The sequence below is a fragment of the Mus caroli genome, chromosome 8 (genome assembly GCF_900094665.2).
Source record: "Mus caroli chromosome 8, CAROLI_EIJ_v1.1, whole genome shotgun sequence".
Classification (NCBI taxonomy): domain Eukaryota; kingdom Metazoa; phylum Chordata; class Mammalia; order Rodentia; family Muridae; genus Mus; species Mus caroli.
Genome location: NC_034577.1, coordinates 77044614 through 77070230, shown reverse-complemented (window position 1 = coordinate 77070230; position 25617 = coordinate 77044614). Strand labels below are relative to the sequence as shown.

General features: G+C 37.4%; 1 protein-coding gene and 1 long non-coding RNA gene across 2 annotated transcripts in view; one reads left to right on the top strand and one right to left on the bottom strand.

Moving 5' to 3' along the window:
- Nucleotides 1–15045, bottom strand: part of LOC110300112 — a 32677-nt gene extending 17632 nt beyond the window's left edge. The window contains exons 1-2 of the long non-coding RNA XR_002378549.2: nucleotides 14922–15045; nucleotides 13344–13520 (exon numbers count right to left, since the gene is read on the bottom strand). This is a non-coding gene — a long non-coding RNA (uncharacterized LOC110300112). The remainder of the gene's footprint in view (nucleotides 1–13343; nucleotides 13521–14921) is intronic.
- Itfg1 (integrin alpha FG-GAP repeat containing 1) overlaps nucleotides 1–25617 on the top strand; it is a 123870-nt gene that overhangs the window by 95278 nt on the left and 2975 nt on the right. The window contains exons 11-17 of the mRNA XM_021170171.2: nucleotides 5443–5593; nucleotides 7603–7711; nucleotides 9666–9709; nucleotides 13378–13456; nucleotides 19354–19478; nucleotides 20048–20130; nucleotides 22874–22991. Coding sequence (XP_021025830.1) covers nucleotides 5443–5593; nucleotides 7603–7711; nucleotides 9666–9709; nucleotides 13378–13456; nucleotides 19354–19478; nucleotides 20048–20130; nucleotides 22874–22991 — 709 coding nt within the window. The remainder of the gene's footprint in view (nucleotides 1–5442; nucleotides 5594–7602; nucleotides 7712–9665; nucleotides 9710–13377; nucleotides 13457–19353; nucleotides 19479–20047; nucleotides 20131–22873; nucleotides 22992–25617) is intronic.

The window sequence follows — 25617 nt, the reverse complement described above, 5'->3', positions numbered from 1 at the left end:
TTTGTAGACCAGGCTGGCCTCGAACTCAGAAATCCACCTGCCTCTGCCTCCCGAGTGCTGGGATTAAAGGCGTGCGCCACCACGCCCGGCTCTGGAATCATTTTATAACCAGAGAGAAACTAAAGGTCAATTTCTTATTTCTTTGTTGAACTGAGATGCAAATTTGCCTGATAAAGTATTAGCAAGTTACATTTATCTGATCCTCCGGCCTGTTTTCTTTATAACAGTTCAGAATACAAGACTAACTACCCACCAGTAGTGTCAGACTCTGCATTTGTCATGATTCAGTTCTCCAGGACTACTCTCACTTCAGACTACTATCATAAGTCCTAGCTGTAAGCTGCTCCAGTTTCTGTTCAAAAATTACAAATAGTAAACCAAGTAACAAGGTACATTAAAGCAGATGGAGGGTCTCAGAAAGACTATCGGAAGAGGTTCCCACCTTCACAGTCCACATGTAACAACTCAGGTGGTGTCTGAACCTAGTCATATAATTTTTAGGGAGGCTTCAATACATAGGTATAGTCAATTAAATGATATCTGTTGGTAACTGGACTTCAACACCTACTACTGTATGTTTCCTGCAGATAACAGACCATTTCCAAAAGTTGCCACCCTGTAATGTAAGCTTGGTGTCCTAATAACCAGCTGCCACTCTAAAGCTATGTAAGGGCTTGCCTCATTAGATTTATTCTATTTATTTCATTATTCGTGTGTGTGTCCATATGTCTGAGCTGTGTGTCTGTCGTGTGTGTGTGTGTGTGTGTGTGTGTGTGTGTGTGTGTATAAGCGTGCACCAGTGTAGAACGGGAGAGGTTGTCAGATCTCCAGGAGCTGAAGTTCACGTTTTAGTATATTTAAGAATATTAGATATAATATATTATAATGTCTTATAGTTCACAGACTGAACCTGGGACCTCAAGCATAATAAACATGCACATAGCTGCTATCTGTGTCCTCTAGGGCATTTATTAAATGTTTTTCTAATACAAATCATGGAAGTTTTGTTCATATAAATAAAAATAAATTAAAATCTCCCATAGTCTTACCACTCAGAGTTGATCAGTGTTTCCATTTGGTACATAAAAGAATTACAAATAAGAGTTTGGATTAATCTAAAATACCAAAATTATTTTTTTAAATCTATTCAGTTCTTCTCAAATTGAAATATACATGTGTTTGTATAATCATCTGCCTTTTGTGGCATGCAATAGAGAACAATCATACAAAAGCAAAATTATCTGTTGTTTTGATGTTAATAATTACAAATTATATATTGATCTCTTATAGTCTGCCAAGCATTAAACATTAGTCTGATTTAGATGTGAAGTAACTCTAATACTTGCATACTTTTCACTGCACTGATGTGAAAACCTTTCTTACATAAGATGTAACTTCTATTAAAATGTACTATATTCTATATAACTATACTTTATACATGCCTACTCTTATGTGCTTATGGACTATCATTTTTTAGCCCATAATTGACATTTTATTTTATATGTCAAAATATAAGTGCATGCACTACAAAAATAGCAGGTGAAAAAGTTCTAAGAAGAGAACAGGCCAGCAGCCTCACATTCTGAGAGGATGTGTTAGTGACCTGCATCCTCTCAGGACTCTGTAAGTGTCAACCAAAGATATGAAAATAAATAAGAGAGAAGGAAGGAAGAAATCATGCATAATCAAGAACTTTTAAAAAATATAATCCAAGCAGAAAACTTCACCCCTTTTCCACACATGTGAAACCAAGTAGGCACTGGAGGTGAGGACAGAAGGTGTCATTTTCCACACAGTGGACTTTGAAATACAGCTGTAAAGGGACATAAAAGTGAAAAGGCGCCTCTGGGCAGGAGATGGGAGAAGATGGGGGAGGAAGGGTTGTTGTTTGAAAATGTCATAATAAAACCTAATACTTGGCATGCTAATTTCCTTTAAAAGAAAAAAGAACTGAAAGAGGAATCATAGCCCTGCTTGCAAAGCCACAGCATTAAACAGCATTGCTCTTCTGTTGTGTGTTATAAGTTGACAGACAGTCTGTTGTTTTCAATTGTTTCTGAGTGATGGTGAAATGTAACTGTCTGTGGGTCGCGCAGTGGGACTGGATGAGGGAAACTCTTGAGTAGTTCAGAGGAATCAGTACTGTTGCATTTGCTTTTCTTTCAGCCAAGTTTTAGTCAGTCATCTACATGTTTTGTCCTATGCTTGATAAAGGGTTTAAAAGGTGAGTCTATACCTTCCTGGTTTAATCTCATTTTAATACATTTCCATTAGTATGATAATCCCCTTAAAAGACACATAATTAACTTAACTCAGCATGTTTTGAGGCTTTTTCCAAGAACATAATATTGAATCTTAAATTTGGGTAAGTTTTATATTCTTTTATTAATTTTTAAAGATACCATATAAAGTAATGGGTTTTCTTGTGGCGTTTTTATACAAATCTTGTTCTTATTGTTTTCTTAACTTACCTTTGCCAGCCTCATGTGTCCCCCTCTTAATTAATGGTCCACTTCCTTTCCCTAATAACCCCATTAAGGGGTGGCAGCAAGAGACTTGGCCCAAGCAGTATAGTTATATGAAAGTAAGCCATGTTGGTTCCTAAGAAAGACATTAAAGAGATTACCTTGGAGTTTGATACACCCAAGCCTTATGTTGTTGCTTGGATCAACCTTTGGAACCACTGACCCACAGAAACTCAGAAACTCCCTCAATTGATAATCGGAGCTGCGTCTCTCCTGCAGGGTGAATAATAGTGAACTTTTGGAGTAGAAAGTAGACAGATAGAGGTCGTCTCACTGTATAGGCCGCACTGTGCTGTTTGCCTCCTCCTGTCCAAAACCATTTGAGAGACACTCCACAGCTAGAACAGTGGCCACCCCAGAATGAACAAAATTAAGAGTTTTGGGAAAGGAAGGTGGGTGGATCCGGCCAGCCCACAGACTAAAAAGTATGATGTCATAAATTCAACTCTCAAATAAGTAATAATTCACCAGTACATTCTTCCATTTTATTGGTTGCTAGGTTTTTGTTCATGAACCTTTTATCATGACTTGTAATTTTTAACCTTTTTTTAATTTATTCTTTTAGATTTCTTATAAACAAGCTATTTGAGTCTTAGTTACTTTAAACCAATCTTTTATATTTCATACCAATATTGATTTGGTTAAAATCTACCATCTTACTTTTTTCCTTAATGTTTTTTCCTACTGTGATTTTAATTTAAATATTGTTTTCATGATTTAATTTAGTACTTTTTGTTTCCCTACTATAAATATTACTTTAGTGCATGTCTAAGATATTTTTAGAACACCTTTAAATTTTGTCTTCAACAATACATTTTAATGATAGTTCTAGAACTTTATGTCTGGCCTCTTCCAGCTTTGTACAATTTCATCATACATTTTTCATCTGCTGACATTATTGACATTGTACTTGAGGTTTTTTTAATTAATCCTTCTTAAAGAGATGTGATATGCATAGACATTTCATATTTGCCTGCACACTTGACCTTGTATGAGCTCATGTTCTTCACTGCCTTGTATAGATCTAGATAGTTACCTGGTACTGTCTTTAGTCTGCCTGATGGACTCCCTTTAATATTTCTTAGATGTTCTTTAGTATTCATTAGGATGCCATAAATACTGACATGACTATATAAATATTTATAAAACTCTTGGTGAAGGACACTAGACACAATTTTTTTAAAGATAAGAAGAAGTGCTAGCAAAATGTCCAAATCACAACAGTAAATAATCCCAAAAATTGAGAAATGGAATTATGTGAACTTACAAAGCTGCTTTGCAACAAGGAAAATATTCTCCAGAGTGAAAAAACAGCCTGTTGGATAGAAAAAAATCTTTCCCAATTACTCATCACACAGGGATTCATATCTAAAATATATAAAGTACAGCAAAAACTAGCCCTCCAAATTCATAATTATCCAATCAGTAAATAGGCTGATGGCTGGAGAGATGGCTACTGTTAGCTACTCTTTCATAGTAGTTCCAGCACCCACCCCAGGTGGCTCGTAACTCTAACTCCAGTTCCAGCAGATCTGATGTATTCTCCTAGCCTCTGATCTAGTAAAGTGTGGGTAGAGATGTTCCTCTAAGATCCATGACCTCACTATAGTGGCTCTGGGTAGTTGGATGTTAAAATGAATGACAGATCACTGGTATAATGGAGTTGCCATTGAAAGTCAGGAGAATGAGAGATAAACACAATACAATGTCTATAGACGGAGTTTTCAATGAGTGTCCAAACTCTGTCTTCCATCAAATTATATGCATTTTCTCTACAAGTATTCTATATTGCATAAAGGAGGGGGCCATTAGAATATGTTTAACAGAACCCAAGTAGGTTTGGTAGTTTTGTGTTGTGGAAATACAGATACTTGCACATCCAGGTATACTACTGTCTTATTCTCAATGTACTTTCATGCTTATAGATGCCTAGAAGTCTTAGAAAGATGCACACCAATGTATTTATGGTAGTTATCTGTGAAATTTGTTAACTTCTTAAATGTTTCTATTGCCTGAATTTTACAATAATTCCATAATCATTTAGAAATAAAACGTTTTAAAAATGATACATTATATTTAGTTGCCAAAAATACAGAGAAACTGAATCAAGACCAATGATTCAGAAGCAATTTTTTTTCCTATGCTGGCTCTATCCATATGAAACTTAAAGTAAGAATAGTGTTTTAAATTGTGTAAATTCACTGAAGATTTCTGTTGTAAACTACCAGTTTACACTGGAAATTGTGAACAGCGTGATTTACAGAACTTTGTGAAATCAAGAGACTCCAATTCAAATTCACATATTCATTGATCATTAATACACATTGTATGGGACTTAAAAAGATGACAGCAAAGATCTGTTCATTCTGTAAAGAGCACTGATCAGACCAAAGAAACGTGTCTGTCTTGGTGAAAGAGTGACTTTATTGGGGTTACGTAGAAGGTAGGCGAGTGGGTGACTAACTGCAGCAAGTTCTACTTCAGCATCAAATAGCCCACCCACAATGGGGAAGGAGTCACATTAGCTGCATCACTGGGAGCCTCATGCAGACAGCTCTGCTGATTGTAGGGCCCCTCTCCCTGGCAGGTTTCCCTTTTTATAGCCTTCAAGATCTTTCTGACCTATGTAAGTAGCATTCACTTACCGAGTCTTATAGGTCTCCAAGAAAGAATGATTCAATTCTGAGAGGATAGCTACACACCTAAAGTGTTACTTCAATAACTTAAAGCACAAGGCAGAGGGGATAACAGTGGAAATGGGGGAAGGATGGACATAGAAACTCAACATTAAAGGGGACAGAGTGTTTCTCCTCTCAACCCAATAATCCCAGAATTTTACATATACTGGCTGGAAGATACAGCACAGCTGATGCTTCATAGCACAATTTTAACTGAATACCTCTTGTCTGTCACACAGCAATCAGCAAGCCTTTTTACTGGAGAACGTCCCATGCAATAATGCCAGCTGCGAAGAAGTGCATCGGATGTTTAAAGTCTACTGGGACCTAGCAGGCCTAAATCTAATCAAAGACGCCATAGTTGCCACCTTTTTTGATATTTATGAAGATGTAAGTCCAGAGCCATCCTGTATTTGAGTTTAACTGTGATGTTAAACTCTCGTCTCACTGTAGCTTCATGTTTTTCTTACCAGAAAGTGGAATGAGAATGAAAGTAGATGAATTCATTAACAAAAACCTCTTAGTGTTAAATATGGGCATAGTCTGGCTAATAATAGTACTAGGTATCTCTATAGTTGAATATGAAAATGTTATCTGTTTTTGTGCTTATTTGGAATAAACTGCCACAGAATTGTGTTTTAAGAGCAGCAAATTTACATGCTGACCATAAGCAGAGCCAACAGGCACCTGCACAGAATGGCAAAAGAGTGGGTTCACTTATACTTGTGAACTGGAACAAGGCATCTATCTCTGCTGTCCATTTCTATGGCTCCATCACCGGTTGCCGGATAATGTGGTGGAAGGCTCTGCTGGTACCTGGCATCCACCTCAATAGAGAAAACTTTAGAATAAAGAAGAGACTGCTGAAGTGTATAAAGTTAGTTTATCCACATCTATCCTTGCAGGGTGGTTTACTGTGGACGTAACTCCTGTCAGGATGTTTATGTCTTCAGTAGCCTTCTCATTTTGTAGTTCTCTTTGAGTTTAAGAGGCTTGTACTCAATGATGACTTATCAATATCTGCATTTCCTTCTGCTCTTCCTACTGCCAAATCTCATTTCCTTTCATTTTTCATTAACAGTTTTCAACCATAAAAGTAATTGGTAGAAATATTACAAGGAAAAAAATCAACAAAATTGTCTACAAATCAATTTTTAATTTCTCTACATCAAAAAATATAACAAATGAAATTTTAAATTATTTTTAAATATGGGAAATAGAATGCTTCAAATAAGTGAAGTCCTTCATATCCTTAATGTGAAACTCTTCATAGAAACTGCTGTACCAGTTTCTGTGACTAATAGAAAAATAGAATATAGTCAGTATATAGGAAAAATATGTTGGTAGTATTTATAAATGAAAATCGAGTAGAATCATGAATGTAAAAGAATGTCAGCTTTAAGTGAATATATGGTTTTTCTTCAATAAAATGAACTGAATTTCTGCTTTATAAAAGGGAGAAAAAAGGGTAGGGCCAGTACTGCAAAGGCCTCCAACAGTAACTTGGCTGTATTTGCAGAGGGTCTGAAAGTTCCTGCACAGAGCAGTAAGCTGTCTCAGCCTGTAAAAATGTGCTGCAAAGGCCTGGAAACCTGAGTTGGAGCCCCAAATCTTCCCTACTGTGGGAAGAACCAGTTCCTGAACGTTGTCCTTGACTTCACATTACACCCCCACCCCAACCCACACAAAGTAATGAGTCTAAAAATGAAAGGCTAGGTGTGTTGTTGCACACCTTTAATCCCAGTACTCTTGCAGCAGTGGATCAGTCTGAGGCTAACCTGGTCTATACACTTGGCTAGCCAGTTTCAGGCCAATGAAGGCTACATAATTAGCCCTTATCTCAAAAAAAAAAAAAAAAAAAAAGTCACAGTTCATGGACATACAACCAGAAAGGAATATACCAAAATGCTAACAATTATTTCCCAGGACTATTTTCTTTTTGATTACTGTTTAAGTTGTATGCACACATTTTCAATAAGCTTATTTCAAACAACTTACTAAGGCTTGTACTTACATAGTAAACAGGTGATAGTCAACTCTCTTCAAGTGGCAAGCTAGCTGAGAAAATTAACTCAGAAGGATGGAGGGTTTCAGCCCACAGTCACTGGATCTGTTGCTTTTGGCCTGTGTAGCACAGTACATCATGGCAGGAGCACATGGAGGAGGCAGTCCACAATTAGAAAGAGACAGGAAGATGCTAAAGTCATGATACTTCTTCAGGGACATCAGGGACATACCATGAGTGGGCCCTACCTCCAAAAGTCCTACCAGCTCCCACATGCTGCCAACCAGGTCTTTAATGTGTAAGCCTTTGGGGTAACAATTATTCACACTACAGCACAAGTCACATGGTGCTCTTTTTCCCTCACCGAGTAGTTTTACAATATTTGCTTTTTCAGGGAATCCTGGACATTATAGTCCTCAGTAAAGGATACACCAAGAATGATGCTGCCATCCATACACTCAAAAATAACTTTGAAGCAGATGCTTATTTTGTTAAAGTCATTGGTGAGTATTTTAGACGTCAGCGTACATCATTTTCCCTTCCTCCTCTCCTCTCTCTCTCTGTACTCATTTCATGGTGTAAGTGCACACTCCTGTGTAACGCATTCACAGCCCTGCAGATCAGGAAATAAACTTAGGCAGCACATCATGCTGGCTGTGACAGGCCCCGTTCAAACACCAGCTGTCCCAACAGTGACACCCTTTCCCTCTGGCTTAGTATTCTGCCCAGGATATCGGTTGAATTTGTCACATTTCTCCAGACTTCCTCAACCTAAAACACTTTTTCAGTTGTTTTCTATTTTTGACTTCATTGGCTTTAAAGAATTTTATATTGTTAGATAATCCTATTTCCTCACTATCTAACTTGGGTCACCCATTTTTGGCAAACTTCCACAGTGAGGAGTTGCAGAACAGAGGCTCTCCACTTGCAGGCCCTGAGACGGGAGACCCACGGAGCACACTACTCACCCGCTCACAGAAATGAACACTTTGGATCTTTGTGTGTGTGTGTGTGTGTGTGTGTGTGTGTGTGTGTGTGTGTGTGTGTGTTTCCTGCATGGAAGTATGTGTGCCACATGAATGCCTTGTGCAATCAGAAATCAGAAGAGGGCTGGATTGCCTTGAAAGACTGTTGTGAGCCACCATGTTGATATTGGGAACACACCTGGTCCTTTTGAAGGACAGGTGCTTATAACCACTGAGCTGTCTCTCCAGCCCTAAGATGACCAGTTTCTTGTTGTTCTTTTCTTTTTTCCTTTTCTCTTCCTTAAGTGTATTGGTATTTTGCCTGCACCCATGTCTGTGTGAAGGTGTCAGGTCCCCTGTAATTAAAGTTTCAGTCAGTGTGAGCTGCCATGTGGGTGCTGGGAATTGAACCTGAGGCATCTGAAAGAGTGTATAAAATCCAGGCAGGCTCTGGGTGCTTGGTATACCTGTTAGTAGTGGTTTGTCCTCTCTTCCAGGTTCCTTATGGACAAAGTAAGAAAATGGGAGGCAGGCTTCACATGCATACACATTTAGTCACATGTATGATAAAGTGATGGATCCTGCCACTACTTCCATTGCCCACACAACACAAGACTTCCCCATTTTTTCTTGTCTCTCCATGTGCATCTTCTGTAGCAATGAGAATTTGGGCTCTCATTTCCGTGTTGTTTCTTTACGGCAACCAGTTGCCTGCAGGTGCCTGTCCCACGGGCAGCTGTGCTCATAAAGGCCTTGTGTATTTTATTGTGTGTATGCCTGCATTCTCTGGAAAGACTTCAAATACTGCTGCTTTTAATTTGATTTCTACATGGTTGTTTTTAGTACATGGAAATAAATATTGTACTGCAGCCTCATGGACTTACTGATTCTTGGAAGGTGTTTTTTTAAAATAGTTGTTTGGGGGAAATTTTCTTTACAGACAACCATTCACAAGGAGGAACAATTTTTTTTCTTTTTCTTTCTCTTATGCCCATGCCTTTTATGTCTTTATTATGGTGTTTACAGAGAGAAAGAATGGGCATCTTTGCCTCCTTTCCATTGTGAGTATTGTGTTCTCACCAGTGGCTATAGGAGCTGTACGAGGCCCTCTCCTGGTGTCATATTTAAAAAGTCCACCACTCTCATCCTTATTTACTGATAATTTTGTCAGTTACTGTTGAAAGATAGCTATTTTGTTTTTACTACTTATAATTGATCTCTGACCTCCACATATACACCATGTCACAAATGGATCCATAACCACACACATAAATATACACAGATTTTAAATTTTTTATTAATTTTAAAGATATATAGGTATATAGTAAACAGGAATTTAATTTGCTCAGAAATTGAACTGGTTCATATTGGAGATCATGAGTCAGTAGATGCATTAATAGACTTGGGAGCTGCGGGGGGTAGGGGGGGAGATAGATCTTATTTTTAATTTAAGCTCAACAGTAATAATAGGCTGTTCTTTATCTTTCCACAGTTCTTAGTGGTCTATGTTCTAATGACTGTCCTCGTAAGATAACAGTAAGTAAATGTAATTCTTCATCGCAAATACTTTTGTGAAAAAAATTTTAAGGGGCCTCGAGGTGGCTCAGTGGTTAAGAGCATTTACTGCTCTTGCAGAAGACCCATGTTTGGTTCTCAGCACCCATACAGAAGTTAGCAACCATCTGTATTCCATTTCTAGGGATCTAATCCCCTCTTGTGGATTGCTCAGGAACTGTATACACATGGTGCACATACATACATTCAGGCAAACACTCATACACATAAAATTGATACGCTTATTAGCATTCTCTTCAGGATAAATAAATATACACAAAATAGTCAAGATAGGTTACAAAATCGTTAGTAGTGTTTGGTAAGCATTGAATTACTGTCTTACTCAAGGAAATTGCTAGAATTTGGTACCTCTCCATAAAAAGTCATTACTATACAACTAAGAATGTAGCTTAATTAGTAGATGGCTTTCTAACTAGCACAGGCCTTGAGTTTGGTCTTCACTACATAAAACCAGGCCTAGTGCTACATGTCTATAATCCTAGTACACAGTAGGTAAAGCCAGGTGGCTCAGAGTTCAAGATCATCTTCAGATGGATAGCAAGTGTGGGGCCAGCCTCTGATAAGGAAGACTGTACTTTAAAACAAGCCAAAATAGAAAACACACTTTTGTATGAGGATCACTACGTTTATGACATAGTCCATTGCTTCACGCTTAGTTTTTTTGATTAGATGAGTACAGTAGAGCACAGCCCTAAAGAACAGTGTTGCTCATCTTTGCATAAGTGATAGAGAGACCAGAATCAAGCACATTCATGTGTGTGCAGAGAGGGAAGGCATATATGGAAGTCTGAGCACAACCTCCAGAGTTTGTCTTCACCTTCCCATCTGGTTTGAGAGTTGGTCTCTTGTGTGTGCCACTCTGACACATACTCCAGGCTACCTGGCCCACATGCTTCTAGGGATTCTCCTGGCTCTGCCTCCCAACTTGCCAAAGGAGTACTGGAATTATAGATAGATAGATAGATAGATAGATAGATAGATAGATAGATAGATAGATAGATAGATAGATAGATAGGTAGGTAGGTAGGTAGGTAGATAGATAGATAGATAGATAGATAGATAGATAGATAGATAGATAGATAGATAGATAGATAATAGACAGATGAGAGAGAGAGAGAGAGAAATGATAGATATACAGATAGACAGACAGTCACTGCATCCAGCTATTACAGGAGTCTGACTCAAGTCTTAAGGTTTGAAAGGCTTAGCAATCTCCCCAGCCTCAAAAACAGCATTAGTCACCATTTTTCTATTTAAAAGAAAAAAAACCTAAGCCTCAGAGAGGTTGAATGTCCCCAAGTCTTGGGGTCAGTGAGAAATTTCCACACAAAACTAGATGTTTTGATTACAGTCACAAATCCTTTTAATCCAGTTAAAGCACTACAATGCCAATCTTTTATATATAGTTGAGAAACTTCCTATAGTTGAGACATCCTGACTCTACTTGGGAACAATGACTCTGAAGTAGTGTGGAAAGCAGGGTTGGCAAGAAGAGAGAGGTTGGTTTACAGTGCATGGAGAGCCCTAAAGCTGAGTGATTCTCATCACACCCTCAACTGAGGCAGAGGGGCCAGGGCTTCTCTATGCCTAAGTTACTCAGATATTGCACTTAGACATGGGACACAACTTTTTTTAGCTGAGAAGAGCTGCCAATTAGGATCCAGCTGTGAACTAGCAGTGGCCAACACTTGGGACAATCCAGGACGTACTTAGTCCTGAAATGTAGGCCTAAATGATGCATCGCTACATCCTCTGCCAATACCAATGCATTTCTAGAAGCTAAGAGATACACAAATTCAACAGTAGGTTTAAACTTTAAAAATAGATTAATGAAGAAGCTGCGTCTCTTGGACTAGATGCTGTTGCTGAATTCCCAGCAAGTCTGTGATTAAAAAGTGCTTGAAAAATTCTTGATTTGTCATCAGTAGAACCTACATTCATAAGAATACAAAGGGTGTATCAGAGATTAAAACATAGGAGAGACTCTACCTTCTCTTCCTCCTCCTCCTTCCTTCTTCTCTCCCCCTTCCTCTCACTTCCTCCCTCTCCTCCCTCTTACTTCTTCATTGTTCTCTCTTCTTTCTCTCTCTTCACTCACTCCTCTACTACCACCTCCTCTCCTCCTTTTACTCTACCTCCTTCTCCTCTTCTTCCTCATTCTTTCCCTGCCTTACCTCTCCTCTCAATGATGTCTCATGTACTTATGCTGACCTTGAACCTCTGAACTTCCAGTCTCCACTGTCTGTGTGCTAGCATTACAGGTATGCACCACCATGATGTTTGTGTGGTGCCAGAAGCAAATCCTGGACTATATGCATAGTAGGCAAACATTCTACTAACTAATTACAACCCCAGCTCAAGCTTTCTCCTTCATTTTTGAAGGACAGTTTTTCTAAGCTCACTAAAATTTTATTTTTGTGGCAATTATTCAAAAAAAAAATTCTCAAGCGCTTATCTTTTAACAGTATGTTCATTACAATCTGCAGGTTATGTCCTTTTCAATTAGAGTTGATTTCAAAGAGAGGAAATATATCATCTTATTTAAAATTTAAAGACAGTTCTATAAATAGAATTGTGATAAACTATCAATCTGATTAGGATCTGTAAGTTTCTCAGGAAAATCTGGAAAGTAATATTTCTTAATGCATAAACAATTATGAGGTAGAACTAAAAGTCAATATTTTCATTTAATTGTAATTATTATAAACAAATGTTGACATTTATTTATGTTACTAAGAAATTGTAGCATATGTCCTACTCATGTATAACATGGTGGATGTGGTGGTGCACACCTTTTGTTCCAGCACTTGGAAGGCGAGGGCAGGCAGATCTGAGTACAAGGCCAGCCTTGTCTACATAGTGAGTTCCAGGACTGCCAGGGCTATGTACAAAGACCCTGTCTCAAAAACCCAAAAAAGAAAGGAAGAAAAGACAAGGAAGGAGAGCAAAGATAAAATTGTTGTCATGTTTGAGGTGAAGTCTGAGATTTTCTTAGTACTGGCAGTCAAACTCAGAGTAGTTCAATAACTCTCTAGCACAACTGAACTTTATAAATGCAACCATCAAGTGATATAAGGTATTAGGAATTTTGCACTGGGGTGAGCATGTAAAGCCAAGCCTGGTGACATTAGTTTGATCTTCAGGATCCACGTAGTAGAAAGGAGAACCAACTCCTGCAGGTGTCCGCTAATCTCCACACATGTTCTATTGCACCCAGTACTTACACACATACACAAATAAATAATTGAATAAATAATAGTAATTTTAATAATTTTCTACTAACCAGGTTTAATTTGAACTAATATCTACTTACGGAAATGTTCTCTTAAATAGCTAACAATTTCTTAAGTTATATAATTATATACATAACTATGTAACTGGTAGACTTCCTGTGTTCTGGTAGATTCACCGCCTCCCCCAACATACACACACGTACAAGTATGCAGCACTAAATTTGGACCTATTGGGCTATTTTTTTAAAAAAAGACACGAAAGTAGTGTATAAATGTATGAATTTTCAAAAAATAATTAAATATTCTTTGGGGTTTTTTTAACTTTATAATAAATTTTCCTGAAATTCAAATTATTCACTTACTTCTCAAGGCCAACTATTTCCTTTCTTCCTGCAGCCCTTTGGAGTGAATCAGCCTGGACCTTATATCATGTACACAACAGTAGATGCAAATGGATATCTGAAAAACGGCTCAGGTAAGACCAGGTGGGATGTCCACTGCATGTCAGTCACTTTCCCTCAATATACTGGAGACGGAAGCTGCAGTCAAAAATCATCATACGTCACAATATGAATAAAATTTTCTTGCACTTTTCTGTAGGTGTACATAAACAAATTTCAAGAGATTTCAGATCAAAAATATTAACATTTATTTCTTCATGTATTACTATTATGAACCAAACCCAGTATCCTTATTTTTCAGCTGAAATAGCAAACATTGAGAGGTAATTTGAGTTATCTTAAAGACTGAAATGGTAAGTCATATAAATTAAGTTCATTTTTGGAGAAGTAGAAGCTAGTAATGCAATCAATAGTGTAATTTAAACCAGTCCTGTAATTTCAGACGTGGCATAAGAAGTCTAAGATTTAGAAAGAGGTTTATGATGTATGTTTATAGAATATAATTTACTTGTACATTGCAACAAACATTATAACATAATTACATTAGGACAAAAAGGAAAATGACTGAAGGATGTGTGCATGTGACCAATAGCAGATTACAGTAGGTCTAACTGCCTGTGCGAAGAGTACATTCTAAAATAATATTCTTTCTCGAAAATCCTAGAGACTTGCCCATGAAATAGTATCAACAGACTTGCTGTAATAACCATAAAGAATGTATTAGTGGACAACTTTGTAGTATATAATGGTCTTACATAAATTAATTGTACTACAATGAGTTTATTTTTTAGCTTACTATAAACATTAAGAATTTATCATGCTGGGTGTGGTGGCACATGCCTTTAATCTCAGTATTCATGGGGCAAAGGCAGGCAGGAAGATCTCTGTGAGTTCCAGGCCAGCTTAGTCTGCATAGTGAGCTCCACATCAGCCAGGCCATGCAGAGAAACGCTATCTCAAAAAAAAAAAAAAAGATTTCAATATATAAGCATTCTGTAAACAAAAATATTCTAAAACTTTTAAGGAAAATTCTAAAATTCTAACAAGAATATTATACTCATATTTTTTATATCACTACAAGAAAGAAATCATTTAAGTCTTAATTTCTATACATAGTACATTTTTATTGTCTGTTAATTCTTTCTTAAATTCTTTCTTAAGATGAAAATAGTTTCACTGCTAAGGAAATGTTCTAAAACTTATTTAACAATGCTGGTTAAAAAAATAAAATAAAAATTAAGAAAGACAAGCAATGGTGATAAACTCAGGCATCCTACTCAGGCATTTGCTCCAAACCCAGAACTTATCTCCATGAGTGAATAATCAGTAAAACTCAAATATACACTTTAGCAACTTAAATGCAGTTCTACTTCAAAAAATATTCATTTCACACCATCAAAAGGCTATTGTCTCAGGATTGTGTTATTCATTTTGAAGTGAGAAATCTTATACTTATCACAGCTATATACCAATATCTTAAAGTCCTATATTTTCTTACATTTTTCTTAAAAATCATATGCTATATAAACTTTTATATACCTGTTCACAAAGAGGCTCTGATTTCTTCTGGGCTTTTTGTTCTGGAGCTACCATAGATAGCTATGCTGGCTGGCCCTCCACTGTGTTTGCTTCTTTAATACACTGAAACAGTGCAACAGTGAACATCTACTGGGAGAGAGAGGAAAGCACACATGATAAAGAACTAAACATAGAAGAAAAACTAAAGACATGTGAATGCAGTGTCCAGTCAGTAGAAATGCACTAGCAAGCAGGCACTGTCACAAGTACAGTGCATGAGCACAATTTGAGACTGTTCCCCAGCTTCGAAATGAAGTATTAAATACTAACAGCACAAGCACTGCCATAATAAGAACGTTCTTGGTGTGTTGCCTAGAAAGTACCATGTATATTGCAAACCAGGATTACAATCACTGCACACACCTCTGTGTTACACTGAAGACATTCTCACAAATACAAATGCACACTGAGCATCTTCCTGTTGTGCTCCCCATCACTCTCCATATGATATCAGGGTTGCTTCTGCTTTCATGACCTAAAGTGAGAGAAAATGTGGATATTTGTCTTTCGCAGACAAGCTTACTTCCCGTGATAAGATTATCTTCACTTATTTCTACTTGAAGTTAACTCCATGGCTAGAAGAAATTCCATTGTACATAAATAGCATATTTTCTTTATCTGTTGTTGGACATTTTGGTTGGTTCCATAGTTTATCTCTTGTGAAAAGATCTGTAGTAAACATTCATATGCAGTAAGTGTCTCTGTGGTGTATTGACTTAGAGTTCTTTGTATGAATAAATGCACAGGAGTGCTATACCCAGGCTATATTGTAGTTTTAGTTTTTTGAGGGACTTCCATACTGATTTCCATAGCGACTGGACTAGTTACATTTCCACCAACAGACTTAAGTGTTATCTTTTGTCCAAGGCGTCAGCAGAGCGAGCATCTGTTGTTTTGCTCTTCAGTTATGACATGATTTGCTGGGTGTAGAAGTCTGAGTTTGCATTCATTGCCTTTTAGAGCTTGGAAAACAGAATTCCAAGCCCTCCCGACTTTGAGAGTTTCTACTGTGAAATGTAGTGTTACTCCAATGAGACTGTCTTTATATTATGTAATTTACTTCATTTACTTGTTTCTCTTACAGCTTTCAGAACATGTCCTTTGATTTGTAGACTTAATATTTAGCTATGATGTGGGGAGGCTTTACTCTGGTGGTCTTTGGTATTCTGAATTCCTCCTGTACTAGAATGGACACCTCTTTCCCTAGATTTGGGAGATCTGCTATCGTTTTACTGAAAAACAGTTTCTCCCATCAGAGTATAGCAATGCTGGGAGGGTGGGATGGCTATAACTTGATGTTTTCCATGCCATTAGCATGAAATTCTCTTTGTATGCCTGCAAGTCATGTTTGATCTTCTACAGTTTTCCATAGATCTTTAATATTCTACTGATGGTTTCTTATCTTTGCTATCATGTAAATGTTCATTCCTTCTACTGTGAAGTTCTTGCCTGCTTTATGATTCAGATCTTGACTCTGAGAACTCCTTTTCTGTCCCCATAATGTAATGCCTGTCACACTCCTAAGTAGTCTTTTGTAAAACACTGGTCACAGATGTTGATTCGACGAGTGGGAAGTTTTTTATAGGCCATTCATACCTCTGGTCTGGCCATGAATACTGTACAGCTCCTGGGAAGTCCTTCAGGATGTTAGGAGTGCCATTTGAAACCCGTCTATATTGCCTTACAGACTCTAACTTCAACCAGGTTTCCACTTTGCTGCATATTGGTGTGCAGTGCTAATTCAGAGTTTCTCCTGCATAGCCTAGAGGTAGGGTGGCTCCCCGGGTACATCAGTCCCTCCAGGATGGACACTAAATTTTCCCCTTGCTCTGCTTTGTAAAATCCTGTTTTACTTTTTTACTTTGCTGTTAAAGTAGAGGTTTGGGAGCATTGCTTGCCTTTTTATGGATGTTCTCCAACTCCCCAGTGTATTCTCTGAAGACTCTAGCAAGTCGTGCCTTCTTGTTACCTGCCATTTTCCAAAACAGTCCTTCAGAATCGCTTCTAGTAAAATATTTACAATCACTATAGAGTCTACTGCTGAAAGAACAACCGTCACATAACATCTTTGGGAATGGAGGGTGAGAAGAGGAATATTATCTATTCTAGACTCTCTGCTAGAAATACATTATTCTGTATACTCTGTGGTAATAATTTCTGTAGTCTGTAAGTATGTTCAGTGTGAAAGCTGATTACATCTCACATTGCTCAGTAACACTGCTGGGATATTCCTTTTTGTTGTAGTTCATGATTTGCCTATTGTCGACAAACCATGCAAAGCAACTATGTGCTACAGTACAGCTTGAAACTCACAGACATAATGATGTCTAGAACTACCTGAGAAATAGGAAGCACTCAGCACACACAGGGATGAGGTTATTCTTCCTGTAGGTAGCTGAGGTCACACAATATAAAGAATCAGTTCCCATAAACTGAACTTAAAAAGGAGAATAGGGTAATATAGTACAACAACAAAAATCCCCATCAACTTTATTTTTAACCTTTATCTCAAGTTTATTAGAAGCCGAGTATTGTAGTTATATGAAGTAATCAAATAAATTTAAAAACACATAAAATACGGGAAGTTACTAATTGAATTGTATTGTTCATTGTCTGACTCGTGGGCATCTGAGTTTTGAATTTGTCTCTACCCTGAGCACTTTCTGCATTTTACTTCTTTATTCATTGTGCATTATAAACCTCACAGTAAATATACAGATCAATGCAAGCAAAGGAATCAGAGGCAGAACAAAACACCACAATACAGACTTGTTCACTGTGCCTACATAGCATAATGCCTATACTTCACTTCCTAACCCATGTACTGACCAAATCATGGATCCTGTATTTTCTCATGTCCCTACAACCTCTAGCTTAGTCCACTATAAAAGTTCCCATTTAATCTCCAATATCAGAGATTACCATTCAGATTATTGAAATATCCTAGAAACTTAGTTGTAGAAATTAATCTTTCTAATGCAAACTCAGTTCATATTCAAGTGCCTTCCTCCTCACTGAGAACTGAACCCTGCATTCCTTACCCTTCATGTTTATTTCTGTTCCCTGTGTGCATGTTACACATGTCTAGCTTGATTTCTGACTATCTAGTCCATCGCTCTTCTCATCTTTCAAGTCTCAATTATTTTTCCATCCCTGGACCTCAACACTCTTAAAAACCTTACTCTCCAAGCTGGAAATAAACTCCACAATCAAACTTTATCTTGAACTTTCCTATGGTATCTGCCATAGGGTAGAGAGAGACCCTAGCAGTTCTCTTATCTCCCATGAGGTAAGATAGAGACTCACTGAGGACTGGCTTTAAATTTTAATTTGGTTCTTATCTATTCAAAAACACCCAAGTATTTGTTGAATGCATTTTTAATGACTTTTGGGTAGTATGCTTTGCTGTCAGTGTTGGACATGTATATGTGGTGGTTTGAAAAAGAAATGGCCCTATAGGCTCATAATTTGATGCTTAGTAATCAGGAAGTGGCGCTTTTTGGAAGGATTATGAGGTGTGGTAGGTATAGCCTTGTCAAAGAAAGTATTTCATTTGAATTGGACTGTGAGGTTTCAAAAGCCCAAGCAAACCCTACGGCCTCTCTCTCTTCCTGATCTCTGTAGATCCAGGTATAGAACTCTCACCTCCTTTTCCAGCACAATGTCTACCTACATGCCAACATGCTTCCTGCCATGCTGATAACAAACTAAACCTCTGAAACTGCAAAGCTTATGTAAGGCAAAGGACACTATCAATAGGACAAAACAGATTAAACTCTTAAGAAATACTGCTCCCAGCTAGCAAGTGGTGACTGCAAGTGTTCACTGGGATGTGGGAACTTTGAACCTTGCATGAGTATGAAATGGGACAGGTATACACCACATTGAATTGATACATCAGAACTTAACTGTGCATATTATTGGGTATGATGTGACATTTCAGGTTATGTATATAATATATAATGATGATACTGGAATAACTGGCATATCTAACACTCTAACATCTATAATGTCTTCATGTTGCTGTTGGCATAGGCAGATTGGTAGAAAAGACAGAAGGCAGATGAGAGATACTGCCTTCAGCTGGGAGTGTAGCATTGCTGACAAGAGGACCAGCCTTGGGTATTGAGTTTTTCAAGTGATTAAAATGTCCTAAAATTCCATTGTACTCACTGAGGTGACCTCTTAGGATATTCTCAAAACCATTTCACTATATGTGGATATGGAAATTATATCTCAAAATATTTTTGTAAGTCATTGATCATAAATATTAATTAACTGAATATTCATTCATCTCATATTTTATACCTGGATTTAACATTTTAGAACTTTAAGACTTGATGAATGCAGTGTTTTCAAAGGTGTGTTTGTTTGTTTGTCTTCATAAATCTAGCTGGACAGCTCAGCCAGTCAGCACACTTAGCTCTTCAGCTACCTTACAATGTGCTTGGCTTAGGCCGAAGTGCCAATTTCCTGGATCATCTTTTTGTTGGTATTCCCCGTCCATCTGGAGAGAAGGCAAGTAAACATTTAGTTTGTTTGCAATCTGTTTTAACACCACTTAAACATTTAAATCTAGTAATTTGAATATAATTGAATTTGAATTCAGATGTTTAATAAGGTAGCCTTTAAGTAATTTAATATTTAAATAATTAAATAATTTAAAATTTGATTCATAGTAACGTGTCTAAGCTTATTTTAGAGTGTACCATGATTTGATATCATATAGTTTTTCCATTTCTTCGTGACTTCTTATCCTTTTAACCTGCTATCTTTTAATACTTTCATCGCTTAGAGCATACGTAGTACCTGTTAACATAAAAGTAGAATATTGTACTCACACAAATTCCTGACTTGAATGTTAGCTCCAAGCAGCATTTACACATATTACTTTGAATAATGCCTGCTAAAACTGTCCGATAAGTATTTGTTGAGTGAATGGATTTATAACAAACAAATATAACACTCCTTTCCTAGAATTTCAAATTCTCAAAATTCTTTAGTGTTATTTTTCCATATTTAAACTAATAATTGGGGTTTTTATATGTATTGTCTGCTAAGTAAGTGTTCTTAAATTCTCTTTTCAGTCTATAAGAAAACAAGAGTGGACAGCAATCATTCCAAATTCCCAGCTGATTGTCATTCCATATCCTCACAATGTCCCTCGAAGGTAATATCCTTCCCTTATTGAACTCAATGTGGTAGCTATCCAGTAGCATGTTTTGATAAAATTTTATATGTATTGCCTACCCTGAGTGCCCAACACTTAATTTACCTAGTCAGTTTTAAATTATTAAACACACCTACCTGATGTTTCATAAGGAATAAATTCATTCCTATCAGGACAGAAAGCAGCCTAATTAGTAATTTGTACATATAGTATATATTTAATTTTCATTAGTTGTAAATAATATTGTTTTGAAATGCTGGGAATTGAACCCATTGCTTTGTGTATGTCAAGCAAGCATTTCAGCAGTGAGCTCCTCTTAGCTCTAGCCTTTTTTATTAAAACCTTACATGAGCTGCATTCATGCAGTACATATACTTTAGAACCAGTGCATATCATGTCATGAGCTGACTGTGTCTACATTTTTCTGTCTTTATTCCATAAAGTTTTATTAAAATCTGTTTTGGGGAGAGAGTTTACCCCATGAAAACTAATAAATGTCATAAACCATGTTTACCTACACTGCTAGACAACTAACTGCCCAACATATCACTGTACATTTAAGATAGCATTATTAAAAACAGTTACTTGCCTGATGGAGGGTTGGATTGGGTTGAGGCTTTCTTTGTTTTTGTGATAGTCTCAACTAACTGTCTAGGCTCCAGCAAATCTCTCCCTTCAGCCTCCTGAGTACCTACCATGCCTGGCTCTGATCTGGTTGGTTGGTTGGTTGGTTGGTTGGTTGGTTGGTTGGTTTGGGTTGGGTTGGGTTTTAATGATGCAGTGTGATATATTTGTGATACCTTTTTCCAAATTAAGTTGACAATAAACTATAAAGTCTGAATGAGTTGCAGAGAAACTAGAGAACAGAAAGTGTAGCACTGACAGAGTGTACCGTACTGACTCATTTATATTTACTACCATGGACATAGGAAAGTATATAATAGGGAGGAAGAGAAAGGAAACAAGCAGGATGGAGATTTTATATATACATATGTACATACATACATACAATTAACTTATTTAAAAGAAGATATCTGTATCTATATGTTTATAGATGTATATCTCTTAACAGGAATGTACATGAAATCTCTTGAGTAGGCAACTGAAAATTGATGATGTATTTTCTTTTAACCAAAATGGCATATATCTTGAGCTTTGAAAAAAGGTCTATTTTAAAAATTGAACTAAAAAAAAACTCAAGAGAAAAAAATTAAAAAGTTTTATGGGCTAAAGAGATGGATCCATGATAAAGAGCAATTGCTGCTCTTGCAGAGGACCTCAGTTCATTTCTCAACACCCACATCAGGTGGCTCACAGCTACCTATAATTCCAGCTTCAAGGAATCTGAGTTCCTCTTGTGACCTCCATAGGCACCCACATGTACAAGTATGTGCATGATCCCACACACACACACACACACAAAGGCAGACTGAGGGGAGGGAAGGAGAGAGAATAGGCAAATAAAAATTTCTACTGGTTTATTAAAAACTGGTTTTATTCTAAGCATAGTGTCTTACACCTGTAAACTCAGTACCCAGAAGGCTGAGTCAGGATGAAACAACCTCAAGGGTATATCAGGCTGTATAGAAAGACCCTGTCTCAAAAAAAAAAAAAAAAAAGTTTTGTTTTCTATTGTAAGGTACTTAACAATACTCATTTTCTTAAGGGTTATTCTTCTGAATTTCTGAAAAGTTCTGCCATAGCTTTCTTCCATAGTCAGAATATTTTTCATGTTTCTTTTGCTCTTTACAAAGAAATGTCCTCTTCAAATTTATGTACATAATAAAAACCCTAATTGATTTTTGTTTGAGGTGTATTCTGAAGTTTAGTGACTAAAGACTTAACTTATGGATCAATAAATCTTAATTGTGTCAAAGTAAATCAATAGCTATTTGCTGTTCATTAGAATGCTCTTACCCTTATTAATCTTTTAAAATGAGAACACAGTCATTTCCTGTTTCCAGGTAGAACATGAAGCTCGGTGTGCATAACTGCCCACAGAGTTAGCTATAAAAACCCCAAACTTAAGTTTGCAGTGTTTACAGGTGCTGCACTGTGCATATTGTTTTAAGAGAGAAGACCTAATTATGCTAGTGACATTGTCTATACATTAACAGAGAGGCTAAATGACTTTATAAGTCTCATCATAAAGGTTATTGTAGTAACTTCAAACATCCATCATTACACACAAATGGTGCAAGTTTTCCGCAGCTATCAAAACCCACCCACTCAGACATATGACTGCTTTCCTTGTACTGCATGTAACGGTAGGGGTCACATAGTTTTAGTGAAATAATGTCACTTAGAGAGGCTTTAGAGTTGAAAGTTTCAAATTCAACAGATTTTTCTTTTCAAAAGACATCTTTGATTGTCTAAAGTACTATTGGTAAGTTTACTTAGTTCCAAAGATCAAAATCAAATATAAATGCATATTAAATAACAATTCTACTTCAGAGAGATGTTACGTAGCCTTCACTTGTAAAGTGTTTGCCCTGCACACATCAGGCCTTGGGTTTAATACCCAAAATCATACATGAAAAAGAAAATTTTAGTTCAGTTTTTAATAAACTGTGAGCACCTTAGAATCATCAATATTCTTCAACTTATCTAAATTAATTTCTTTTGTTAGATGAGTGAATGATTCAACAAATGAACTTTTATAAGTTGCTTTACTCTCTCTTCTCAATTTAATCTTGTTATCATGTTAAAATTTACAGTTTTAATTGTTCTTTTTTATCTACAGCTGGAGTGCCAAATTGTACCTGACACCAAGTAACATTGTCCTGCTGACTGCGGTAGCCCTCATTGGAGTCTGCATTTTCATCCTGGCAATAATCGCCATTTTACATTGGCAGGAAAAGGTTTGTTTTTCAATACAAACTTTGGTTCATTTATTATGGTAGTATTTTGTTCTTCAAAACTGAAAAGCTGGGATATAGCTCATTGGTCAAGGGTGTAGGTTTATTCCGTAGCTCCACACAAAGAAGAAAAGAAAGTAATATCAAATACTTAGCCGGTAGGTGCTAACAATGCCTTCTTTTTTCTTTGGACTGTCGTGAATCATGCTTTGCTAACTAAAATTACTATTTTATCTTGGCTGCTCTTTTGACTTATGAGAAAGACATGTTGATTATTCTGATAAATATTCATAGATTTGTTAAGAAGAAAGGTTACTCTACCAAAAATAATAACCAAAAATTATATATTGAGTTAACTTCGATTGTTGAGTAGCTGTATACTCTAAGAGCAATATATACTAAAACACTCTGTATCTCCTGACCTGTGAAAGGAAACTAAGTCCTTGTCCTGGCACCAGGTCTGATATGGTAGAAGTGTGGGGTAACAGCAGCTAGGATGCAGTGGCTAAACCTGACTGCTCAGCCGTGCACACACTGTCACTTGTGACTCGGGGTCTTCTAGTGCTTTAGCCATCCTTTCACTTCTGCTGGCTGCTGCTATTTTCCATTCTCCCCATTCAAGTTTTCTACATCATCTGTCAAAGACCCTCTCCTTCTATATTTCCCTGCAAATTTCATCTAAAATCAACTATTTCAAAATGTTTTCTCTTTACCTCTCTCAATGTTTCTTTCTCATTTCTAGTTGCTCCAATGATCTCTACCAAGATTGCTTAGCTAAAAGCCAAAATTAAAGCTCCCTTTCTCTCCTTTCATATTCACCTTCAGTATTATTCAGCCACCTTATTGATTCTTATCTTCCTGAGAATCTCTGTAGCTGATCCTACATCTGCCTCTCTACTGCCACTTCTTCCTCATTCCTTAAACCCTGGGTGGTCTTCTGACTTCAGCTTCTCCCCTTTCTATAGTACTAGACACATTACAGTCATGGAGTGAAGCCTCATGTCACTCTCCATCTCTGGCTCACTTCAGGTGACAAGCCACTGTCTAAATGTATACGTGTTCCTTACCCAGGCCCTCATACCCCTTTCATATCATATCACTCCACGATATGCCTGCTATCTTTGTGAGATATTTCCTTTCATATGCTCCACCTCCTTCCACACTCACCAGGCTTCCCTGCCAAGAGCCAGCCCTAGCAGTTGATGGGTTTTCAAGAGGAGATAAGGAGTCAACAAGAAGAGAGTCAGAGGAATCTTGCAGCTCTGATTGACAAGCAATTTGGTTGCTTTTTTCTTTATACAGGATTCAGAGAACAAAAACAGACTAATGATTATCCAAGAACTACAGATTATATCATTTTGTGTCCGGACATGTGTTTGATTTTTCATTACATGTCCAGGTTTACAAGTTCAGTCACAATTAGAAAGTACAAATAGAACAGATTTAATTTTTATTATCAGCCCTAGAACTCCAGTTCAAAGAATCTAAAGAATGTCTCTGCCAATGCAAATATGACAGCCTACTTTTAAGCTGGCAGTGTTTGCAGTTTTAAAGTGCTCCAGACAAATAGAAAATATCTGAATCAGACTTTCTATGAATAGCAAATATCTAACTCCTTTTATTTGTATCCTTTTATCATCTATGCTATTAAGTAGGAGAAATTATTTTAGTAACTTTATCTTAGGTATCAAGTTCTGACTCTTCAATGATGTACCGTGTCCAATCCCCCATCTTTAAACTATATTTTCACAGAGCTCTAAGCGTATTGGGGGAAAAAAGACCTTGATATCTGTTACCAATTCTCATGACTAGTAGGAGTTGTCAACTGTCTCTAATTTTACCCTGTTCCAGTTATACTGTTTGAGTTCGCTTAGGGGCAGAGGATACCCCAAGAAGATCCCTGGAGTCATAGCCTCACAAGGAAATATCTAGTGTCTTTGTGCTTATCTGTGCTTATCATAATCTCCAGGACATAAAGAAGACTTCCAATAAGGTCAAACAAAGTTGTTCCCCTAAAAGGAGAAGAGATAGTAAGTTTAGGACATTCATAAAAAGACCAGACATAATTATATAAGACATAAAATGAATCATAATGCAGAAACTTCCCAGGAATGTGGAATGAGAGACCAAAACCTAAAAGCAAGAGGCAGGAGGACAGAGTGTAAGAGACAGGACAGAGAGTGTGAGAAGCAGGAAGCAGCGAGTGTGAGAGACTCCAGGAGGACAGCGAGTGTGAGAGACAGGAGAACAGTGAGTGTGAGAGGCAGAAGGACAGAGAGTGTGAGAGACAGGAGGACAGGGGGTGTGAGAGACAGGAGGACAGAATGTGAGAGACAGGAGGACAGGGGGTGTGAGAGACAGGAGGACAGGGAGTGTGAGAGACAGGAGGACAGGGAGTGTGAGAGACAGGAGGACAGGGGGTGTGAGAGACAGGAGGACAGAATGTGAGAGACAGGAGGACAGGGGGTGTGAGAGACAGGAGGACAGCAAGTGTGAGAGACAGGAGGACAGCGAGTGTGAGAGACAGGAGGACAGGGGGTGTGAGAGACAGGAGGACAGAATGTGAGAGACAGGAGGACAGGGAGTGATAGAGACAGGAGGACAGGGGGTGTGAGAGACAGGAGGACAG